The sequence below is a fragment of the Phacochoerus africanus genome, chromosome 7 (assembly GCF_016906955.1).
Source record: "Phacochoerus africanus isolate WHEZ1 chromosome 7, ROS_Pafr_v1, whole genome shotgun sequence".
In the NCBI taxonomy this organism is placed as follows: domain Eukaryota; kingdom Metazoa; phylum Chordata; class Mammalia; order Artiodactyla; family Suidae; genus Phacochoerus; species Phacochoerus africanus.
Window position 1 is genome coordinate 20,517,356 of NC_062550.1, and position 10,661 is coordinate 20,528,016.

General features: G+C 56.0%; 1 protein-coding gene across 1 annotated transcript; it reads right to left on the reverse strand.

Annotated features, from left to right (window-relative positions):
* Positions 1-1,171: 1,171 nt before the first annotated feature.
* Positions 1,172-10,035, reverse strand: KRT78 (keratin 78). Its single transcript, XM_047786706.1, has 9 exons — positions 9,588-10,035; positions 9,032-9,246; positions 7,730-7,790; positions 7,165-7,260; positions 6,168-6,332; positions 5,663-5,788; positions 2,339-2,559; positions 2,025-2,059; positions 1,172-1,943 (listed from the first exon to the last, which is right to left on the reverse strand). Exons 1-9 carry the CDS (start codon positions 9,951-9,953, stop codon positions 1,624-1,626), a joined length of 1,605 nt encoding a protein of 534 aa, XP_047642662.1. The 5' UTR covers positions 9,954-10,035; the 3' UTR covers positions 1,172-1,623.
* Between the last annotated feature and the right edge of the window lie 626 nt (positions 10,036-10,661).

Sequence of the window (10,661 nt, forward strand, 5' to 3'; positions counted from 1 at the left end):
GCATGGTTCCAATCCCAAGTCCCCATCAAGTCCCCAGGCACAGGCTGAGGTGCTGATCCCCATTCTGGGAGCCAGAGAAGAACCTGCCCAGAGGTCCCAGGCTAATAGGGAAGCTGGCTTCCAGACCAAAACTAGATAGAAACAGAGCCAAGGACAGCAATATGTGTGGTCAGGCCATGCTGGGGACAAGAAGGGCCTGGCATATTCTAACAAGGGGAATTGGGAAAGGCCTCCAGGGAAAGGGAAACTGGAAAGAAGAAGGAACCAGGATGAAGGGGCCTGTCCTGGGTCAGGAATCGAGCCTGTTGTGGGCAGTTAACCAGAGAGCAAGCTATAAGACATGTTAAAACATCAGTGAGATGGAGGAGATGGGCGACATCCCAGGGAGCATAGTGAAGCCAGAAGGAATCCCCTGATGAGCTGATTGGGGTGCAGATTGAGATGCCCACAGGGCCCATGTAAACAACCATAGATTTTCCACAAATTGCCTCCCCAAGGAGAGTGAAATGGACAGCGAACTGGACAGCTGCATAGCTCTGGTTTTGCTGGGTGAGCTGTGCAAGCCTGGGGCAGAGTGGAATTGCTGGAGGAGTGGCAGAGAAGCTGCACGTTGCCAAAGGGAACCTTCATCTCTGCCCTTCAGCCTGTCCTCTAAATGCCCTTTGAACTCATATTTAAGGCTATGGCTTAGCATTAATGCTGAATTATTAACCTGCCCAGGGGCACCCCTGTCCAGAAGTCCAGATTAAAGCTCAGAGGTGAGAGCTGGGGGTGAGGTGACAAGACCTAGGCTTGCCATCCTGGATAGAGCTGGAGCCAGGGCATCACTGGAAGGGGACTGGAAAAAGGGATGGGACACAAGGATCTCACCACGAATCCCCATCTCCCAACCCAGGGTGTCTGAACTAGCTGCAGGAGGCCAGCCTCTGGCCCTGGAAACCAAGGGCTCCGAGAAGGAAGATCTGGCTCTCAAGATGGGAAGTGTTATGCCCAAGACACCAGAAAGAAGGGGTGAGAGACACAGGAGAAGGGCACACCTGGCTTGATCTTATTTGCCAGAGTAGCCCCAGTCCTGGCACCATGTCTCGAGAATGACTTGCACTCAATAAAATTGATGAGCAGGAGGGAGTGGAGGATGGGGCAGGGGAGCAGAGAGAAAAGAAGACCCACCTCAGGGACAACTGGGTGCTGCTTTATTTCACAGGAAATATGTGCACAGAAATACAGACATGGAAGCCCGGAGGCAGGTGACGAGGACAAGGGTGATTCCAGCCCCTAGGCTCTGGTCAGTGGCCTCAGGCCTCTCCCTTGGGATGGGCCTGCAGTCTGGCCAAGCCCACCCCGGAGAGGAACAACGAGGCTGACTGGCTGGAGGATGGGGCTGTGCTACAGACAAATGACAAATCAGGACGCAGAGCAAGGCCAGACGGGGCACGCGTTCAGGACAGCAGGCAGGCACAACCTGACAGACTTCTGCAGAGTCGCCTGTGGCCTGGCTCGGGCTGCGGGCTGTGGGCAGCAGACACAGAGCCGGCCATGCAGAGCTGGGGGTGATGAGGTTGGGAGCAGAGCTGAGAGGACCCAGGAAGGTAGGGGTGGGGGAGCGAGTGGCCTCTGGGTCACTCAGTATGTGATGGACGTTTTCAGGCTTGACTCCACTGTCTTCTTCAGGATGGTGCGAGAGGTGAAGCTGGAGGTGGAGCTGGAGCTGGAGCCAGAGCCAGGCACAGAGGTGGAGCCCAAAGCAGGACTCTGCCCGGAGACCAGGATGACATTGGAGCCCTTGGTCACCATGCTGGAGCCCCCGGTCACAACGCTGGAGCCTCCGGTCACGATGCTGGAACATCTGGACCCAACGCTGCCCTTCTCGCCTCCGAGGCCACAAGTGCCCACCAGACCACCATCTGCTCCTCCAGACACAATGGCATTGCTCCCTCCAACGGCTGCCAAGAAAGGCACCAGGGTCACAGCAGAGTCCTCAGTTCTCCATGGGCACCCCTCTCCCAAAGTCCCCTGATACTCACAGATAGTGACCTGACTGGCACATTCCCCAGACATCCTGGGGGAGAAAGGACAAGAGGAAGAAATGTTAAAAAGGGCAGCAGAGAATGTGTCCCTGGGTGCTTTTAAGCCTCTTCAAGCAGCTCACCACCCTCTGAACAGATAAAATCCCCAGCCCCAATTTTAAGTCCCTCCCAGCAGAATGAGTGGCCCTCAGTGGCTCAGAGTGTCAGGACACCTCTCAGCATCATCCAGGACAAAGAGAGGGCTGTGCTGGCCTTGCATCCTCCTTCCCAACCTTGGTCCCACACCCCAGGGCCCTCTGACTGGTCCCCACCTGCTTTCCTCGCCCTCCAGCAGCCTGCGGTAGGTGGCGATCTCCACGTCCAAGGCCAGCTTCAAGCTCATCAGCTCCTGGTACTCGCGCAGCAGCCGTGCCAAGTCCTGCTTGGCGGTTCTCAGAGCGGCCTCCAGCTCGACCAGCTTGGCCTGAGCGTCCTTGAGGGCCAGCTCACCACGATGCTCGGCATCGGCCACAGCGGCCTGCAAGTTGGCATTCTAGAGGGGCATAGGAAGGAGGGAGGAAGTAAACCCACCACAGGTTCCCAAAGCACCTGTTATGGATATAACTTAAAGCGGCATCATAATCTCATGAGCCCAACTTGATTCCTGGCCACGCCGAACTCCTCTCATTCTAAGGGCAGGCACTGCCTCTTCCGCTTGTTAGTTCCCAGAGTGGGTTAAATCATGTCCCCCAAAATGTCATGTCCACCAACTTTAGAACATAATGTTATTTGGAAACAGAGTCTTTGCAGATGTGATTCGTTAAGGATCTCAAGATGACAGCAAACTGTATTTAGGGTGAGCCCTAAATCCAGTGACTGGTTGCCTAAGAAAATGATGAGGCCGCAGAGATGAGGCCATGTGGAGATGGAGGCAGAGAATGGAATGAGGCCATCACCAGACAAGGAACGCCAAGCAATTCCCGGAGCTGCCAGAGCGAGCACAGCTGCCGTCACCCGAGCTCAGACTTCTCCAGAACTACTGACAGAATAGATTGCTGTTGTTTCAAGCCAGCAAGTTTGTGACACTCCATGATGGCAGCCACAGGAAACCAGTCTCCTGTGCCACTTCCTCCAGTGACCTTCCCCTATTTCTTCCCACCCCCAACCCTCAGCACGTTCCCTCAGGGGCTTTATCTCTCCCAGGTTCTTAAAACTCTTCCTGTCCCCTATGGGTCAGTAGCTACAAGGCTCATTTCAAGTGCCATCCTAGCCCTTGATGTTTTGGGGACAGCTCCACTCCAAAGACTTGGTCTCGACGTGGTCAGAGTATATCAAAGCATGGACCACAATGTTTGGTTTGAAAACCACATTCTCCGTGCTCTCCTCTGCGATCCGATAGAAGACACCTAAACGAAGGACAACATCCCTGTCTAATCAGGCGTCTTGTTGATTTACCCTCATGTTTGGTTCAAGAAAGAAAGCTTTGCTTGGAGGCTCTCCTGTTACACTTCCCTCGCCAGCACCTCATGGATGGGGAAAACATCGTCCCCATTCCACAGACAGAGAAACTGAGGCTCAGAAAGGACGTGAGTGGCAGAGCTGGGACACTAAACCCAGGACAGCTGAGGTCCGGTCCACTGCTCTGACTGTAGCCCCAGCGCTTCAGGCTTATGCTTGAAAAGGGGGAGTGGGAGGGGGCTGTGTCCCCAGCTGGATTCTCCCAGGAAATGCGGGGGGATAGGGAGGGCACCTGTGGTTCCCAGATGTGGGGACATAGTGACTCTCCTAAGTGCTGGCCGCTGGGCTCTGAGACTCCACGTGCTTCACCGTCACCTGATTGAACTTAGTTGAGAAAGCAAGTTTCTGGGCTCCACCCTTAGAGACTCTAAATTCCCTCCTTTTGTTTCTTTTTTTTTTTTTGTCTTTTTGTCTTTTTTGTCTTTTCAGAGCCATACCTGTGGCATATGGAGGTTCCCAGGCTAGGGGTCTAGTCAGAGCTGTAGCCGCCGGCCTACACCACAGCCACAGCAATGCAGGATCCGAGCCGAGTCTGCGACCTATACCACAGCTCACGGCAACACCAGATCCTTAACCCACTGAGCGAGGCCAGGGATCTAACCCACAGCCTCATGGTTCCTAGTCAGATTCGTTTCCACTGTCCCACAACGGGAACTCCTAAATTCCCCCCTTTTGGCGGGAAGCTTAGGAATCTGCAGCTTATCCGCCACCCCAAGGAATCCCAAAGCTTCCAAAGCAAAACGTCCCCACTTCTGGGCAAAACATTGGGGCAGCAAATTGAATAGTAGGACCTGGTCACTTTCATCTCGTGTCCTGCCTCACACTCCAAAACAGAGCAGGTCAGGGTGGTTGGAGACCGAGTCTGGCCTTTGAATGATCTGTGCTCCAAGGACTCCTCCCAGAGGTCCCTGCTTACAAGTAGACAGGCCCCGGGTGACCTGAGAGTCAAACTGAAGTGCTTGAGGAAGCCGCCTGACTCTGTGGTCTCAGCTCTCAACCCTCTGTTGATCCTCAAAAACGATTCTTTTTTTGGGGGGGGGGGGGTTGGTGAGCATAAAGACACTTGAAAACTGTGGAACTGGAATCCTCACATCTAGAAGTGAGGTTTCCAGGAGGAGCAAGAAACCACCCCCTGCCCTTCTGTCCCTCCCCCTCTCCCTGTTCCTCCCACGCAGGCACCTACAGCATCCATGGACCCAAAGGGAGCCGGCCCATGTCCCCTGCTCCCTGGGCTCCTGGCTCTCTCCCTCCCCTACAGGGGACCAGGACATCCAGCGCATGGCCTCAGAGTCCCTGCTGGACTTGAGTAAGTGTCAAAAGAAGGGATAAAGAAAGAGATGAGGCCTTTCCACTGTGAAGCAACAGGATCAGCGGCATCTTGGGAGCGCTGGGATGCAGGTTTGATTCCGAGCCCAGCAGAGTGGGTTAAGGATCTGGTGTTGCGGAGTTCCCGTCGTGGCGCAGTGGTTAACGAATCCAACTAGAAACCATGAGGTTGCGGGTCTGATCCCTGGCCTTGCTCAGTGGGTTAAGGATCCGGCGTTGCCGTGAGCTGTGGTGTAGGTTGCAGACGCGGCTCGGAACCTGCGTTGCTGTGGCTCTGGCGTAGGCCGGTGGCTACGGCTCCGATTCGATCCCTAGCCTGGGAATCTCCATATGCCATGGGAGCAGCCTAAGAAATAGCAAAAAGACAAAAAAAAAAAAAGGATCTGGTGTTGTGGCAGCTGCAGGTTAGGTTGCAGCTATGGCTGGGATCTGATCCCTGCCCTGGGAACTCCATATGCCGCTGGGCAAGAAAGAAAGAGAGAGAGAAAGGAAGGGAGGAAGGGAGGGAGGGAGGGGGAGGAAGGAAGGAGGAAGAAATAGAAGAAAGAAGAATTAATCTCCTCCCCAAGGGGCCAAAAGCAGCAAGATGTGCACACGTACGTACGTACGTAGAACGCAGGGTGAGGGCCAGGGCCAGGGTTAGCAGTGCAGAGTCCCTGTAGCTAGAACCCCCAGGAGGAGGACTGACCTCCTCTGAAATGGGGGCTTGAAGTTCTCTCCACCCCAAATTAGCCAACGCTCCAGCCAAACCCAGCAGCGGCCTCAGCTCAAAGGCAGTGAGACACAGGGCTTGGGGGCTCCGGGACCCTTACCTGCTTCTTGAGGTTCTCAATCTGACTCAGCAGCTTCTGAATTGCCTGCTGCAGCTGAGTGATCTGCACTTTGGTTTCCTTCATGCAGTCCCCGTGAAGCTGGGCAGACACCTGAAGCTCCTGGTACTGAGGGAGGGACAGAAGGGACACCATCAGTGGAAAGGACCTCACCTCTGACCTCAAGTCCATGAGGAAGCCCATGGCCCTGGTCCTGGACCTCTCCCCCCATCCTCACTCGGGCCGCAAGTTAAACATCGAGACCAGGATGCGGTGGGGTGAGGTTGCAGAAGTCTGGACTTGTCTCCCACAGCTGCTCTGCATGGCCCCCCTCTGGAGAGGGCAAGTGGTACCCACCCAGCCCTGGGGCTTCAAGGATGCTATCAGAACGGCCCCAATGGGGCCGAGGTGGACCACCACCGTGGGGGTGGGGAGGGAGCCCCAGCCTTTTCCAGCGCAGTGCTAGCCCCCCCCACCCCCACTCCACTCCCGCCCCCGCCCCCGGCACCTTGGTCTGGTACAGCATCTCTGCCTCGGCTTTGCTGGTCCGGGTGATCTCCTCATACCGGGCGCGGACCTCAGCGATGATGTCTCTGAAGTCCAGGCAGCGGTTATTGTCCATGGACAGCACCACGGACAGGTCGCCAGCCTGGGTCTGCAGCTGGCCCAGCTCCTGCGGGGACACCGACTCAGAGTCTGCCGCCCCACCCCCACCCGGCTCCCTCGCCCCTTGGGGCGCCAGGCAGGAAGAAAGAGTGCCTGACTTCCTGTCCCCCTCCTTGGGTGGCCGGCCCTCATTTGCGTCCCAGATGACACGGAACCTGCCGTGCCCTCTGCAGGGCTGCGTCCTTAGCTGGAAGTGAGGGCTGTCCAATGACCCCTGCACATTAAAAGAAAATGTCCTGCAGGACCCCAAGTCACCTGGTCCCCATCACTGCCCTGACCTCCCATCACAGTCCCTTCCCTCCTGCTCCCACCTCTCCAGGGACAGTGGCCTCCTTGCACTTGCCCGCAGATACCAGCTCCCTCTGCCTGGGATCTCAGACTCCCCGCTGTGTGGCTAGCTTCCTCGCCTCCTTCAGATCTTTGCTTAACTCTTACCTTCTAAATAAGGTCACCCCGACCACCCTATTTGAAATTGCCACCTGCCCTCCCCACCCCCACATTCCCAATCCTCCTTTCCCTGTTCCAATTTTCCTTTCTTCCATAACACCTTCTAACATACCACATAATTTGCATATTTCCTAGGTCTATTGCTTATTGTCTGTCCCCCCAGGAGAAAGCAAGCTTCATGATGTGTGTCTGGTTATTCACTGCTGCCTCCCCAATATCTAGCGATTCAAGTGGTCAATGCTCAGCAATTGTTTGTCCAGTGACTGAAAGACCAGCATCTGAGTCCGGTCTCACCCGGCTTCCCCTCCCTGCCCCCCCAACCATAGCCTCAGGGAGCTCGCCCACCCTGCCCGCTTCCCCGACTCCCAAGGAGGCACTTGGCAAACCCTCACTTCTTCATAGAGACGCCTCAAGAAGCAGATGTACTCTTTCAGAGCTTCCAGCTTGCCTTCCAACTCCATCTTGCTCAGGAAAACCCTGTCCACATCCTAGGGGCAGGAAGATAGAAACCATGTACCCTCCCGCTCCCTCTTTGTGGGTCCCACGGTGGCTCAGAAGTTCTGTTCACACAATGCAACACCTTCCCCCCAAACAGCCATCTCCAGAGACCCATTCCTTCCTTCTCCAGCCCTGCCCTACTCTCTCTTTTGCCTGAGAGTGGCCCACACCACCGTCAGGAAGCCTTCCCTGATTCATCCCAACCAGTTCTGCTTCTTCCACTCTCTCCCCACCCTCTCCCGCAGCGACACCCAGAACTCATCACATAGTCCTTGAGTCGGATGTTGTCTGGGGTCCCTGTGTCTGCAGAGACATCCCATTTCCCCAGAGGGTCCCTGCAGGCCGCGTGATAGCACGGGACACGAGGAGCTCCTGCCCTCTACCCTCTCAGCCCAGGACTGGGCTCTGTGCACGATGGATGCTCAGGATCCGGGTAGAGCGGCTGATTCCCACCCTCACCTTTTTGAGGACCACAAAGTCATTCTCCAGCGTGGCGTGCCTGAGGGCTTCCCGCTCATACCTGCCAAGTAAGCACAGAAGGATGCTGCCTGGGGTGCTCAACTCCGAGCCCATGGCCCCTCTCCAAGCGCAACCTCCCTGAAAAGGCCACTCTGTCTTTAGATCCTCCAAAGCAGGACGCACCACCAGCCTGCGTCTCTGCTCTTCCACCAGGAAGTCTTATCATGTCCTACGTCCCACTTCACTCTTTCAGCCCAGGCCCACTTAATGACACAGGCCCCTTGGCTTCACATGTGTAAGGCACGTTCACACCATTCTTCTCACTTACCACTCACAATCATCAACTGAAGCAGGCATTTTATCAAAGAGATTTTGGATTTTTTTTTTTTTTCCTCTTTAGGGCCATACTCACGACATATGGAGGTTCCCAGGCTAGGGGTCACATCAGAGCTACAGCTGCCAACCTGCACCACAGCTACAGCAGTGCCAGATCCTTAACCCAATGAGCAAGGCCAGGGATCGAACCTGCACCCTCACGGATACTAGTTGGGTTCTTAACCCACTGAGCCACAACAGGAACTCTCGAGATTTTGGATTTTATCAAAGAGATCACTTGATGCACCTAAGACATAGATAATTAGGTGGCCCAAACAGACCTAAAGCCAGGTCCCCTATCCCCAGTCCTGGGCTCCTGCTCCACCTGGCAGCCCATCCCCGCAATGGCGCTGGGAGGTGAGAAAGGCAGGTGGCATTCTCCCAGTCTAAGATAGGGAAACTAAGGCTCGCCCAGGGCTGCATGCTCTTCCTTGCTCACAGTCGCCAAAAACCCTGTGGTCCAGGGTTTCCTCCACACCAACAGGTGACCTGAAGGGGAACCCAGAATGGCGGCCTCACTGTGAATCATGCCACAGGCCTGGGGGTGACCCCGTTAAACGGATTCCCTTCCACCTCGGAGACCAGAGAATATCTGAGTCACTTTAGCCCACAGCCTGCTCAACAGGAATTTCTTGAGAAAAAACCCACAGAGATATTGTTTAAAGAAGCCCTTCCCACCCTTGACCAGAAACATGGCCATCGCAGCTGGGTTAGAAGCGAGGCTCTTCAAGCCTGGGCATCGGGAGCTGCAAGGCCTCTTACCAGCAGTGGGCGAGGCACCCTGAGAATCAGAGGGAATGGGGTGCAAGGGGGAGGCCAGTCGTGTGACTCTGGGAGCTCAGCAGTGAGAGACCCTCCCGCTGACAGCCTGATCCAAGCCCTCCCCGTCCCCACCCAGGCCCCATGGGGATGCTGCCATTTGCCTACTTGGCCTTATACTCTTCCTCCTGGTCCTGGCAGGACTTCAGCTCAGCGTCCAGAGCCCCTCGTTCTCTCTGCAGCTGCTCCAGCTGTTTCCTGAGGTGGGCCACGTACGCCTCGAAGAAAGACTCCAGGCCCTGGGGGCTGTCCCTCACCCCCTGCTGCTGCAGCAAATGCCACTTGGTCTCCAGGACTTGGTTCTGCTGCTCCAGGAACCGAACCTGCAGCCCAAGCAGAGGGTCCCTGAGGCTCCCGCCCGACTCTGTGGGCACAGCCCCTAGGGAGTAAAGCCTCAGCCACCCTCCAGCCAGCCTGGAGCGTTTTAGGCTTTTAATAAATATTTGCCAATACACTCATTGAATTATAGTAACAGTCTTATAAAGGGGATTTCAAAATACTAATTAAACAGGCCCTCATAAGCAGAGAGACCCCCGTGAGACCACTTCCTGGCCACAGAAGCAATCAGAAAAATGGGAAACCAGACATCCCCCTTCCCACGTCGATCAAAACAGTTCCTCCCAGGGAGGCACAGAGACAGGGGCTGGGCGGAGTGGACCCTCACCTTGTCAATGAAAGATGCAAACTGGTTGTTGAGGGTTCTGATCTGCTGGGTCTCCCGAGTCCGAACCACCTGGAACTGGGGGTCCATCTCGATCTTCAGTGGGGTCAGCAGATTCTGGTTGATGGTCACTTGCCGGATGCCTCCCGGAGGGCACAGGGAAAGCCCAGGCCCGCCGCTCCCCTCCCCAAACCGCACCCCTAGCCTTCCCCCCAACCCCCAGGCCCTCCCACGAGAGCTTCCTCGGCAGCCCCTGAAGGAACTGAGGCTCCTGCTGCTGAAGCTACACCTGCCTTGGCCCCTGCCACGAGCTGAACAGGCTGAGCGAGCACTGAAGCCCCTCTGGGCACGGCAGGGAGAGAGAGACATGGCAGATACAGACGGTGGCACAGCTGCGGAAGAGCTACAGAGGATCACCAAGGTGTGTGAGTTCCTGCCCCGAGGCCCCGGCACGAGACTTTTATCCCCTCCCATGCTGGGGCTGGGCCTTGGAGAGCAAGATGCTCTCAGCCTGACTGTGTCTGTCACTGGCTCCAGCTGACCTCTTCTGACACACCTGGGGAAGAGGTGCCTGGCACGTGCAGAGCCCAAGGAAGAACCCCAGAGCCTGCCCTCGGAGGACCCAGGCTGCGGGAGGGATGGGCACGTCCCAAAGACCAGGAAGCACCCAAAGACCCAGGTGTCAATGCTGGAGGATGGGGAGGGATGGCCCCAGGTAGAGTCAGTGAGGGTCAATCAAGGAAGGCTTCCTGGAGGAGGAGATGGGGACGAAGGAAGGCACATTCAAGAGAAGAAGATGGAGGGGGGTTCCAGTGGGGCACTTGAGCACCCTGCAGGTGCTGGACAGAGGAGTGAAGCTTCTCAAGGGAGGATTGACACCCAAGAGCAGGAGGAGGAAGGCACTTTGCAGCACTGGAGAAGCCAGGAGGTTAATAGAGGTGGTGCTGTCCTCATTGGCTAAAAGACACTCCAGCATTTGGAAATGAAACAGAAAAATAGGGTATCCAAGTCCCTCCTCTTGCCCAACCCAGCAATCATCCATGAGGTGCCACCCCACTCAAACCAGGCACCTCCACC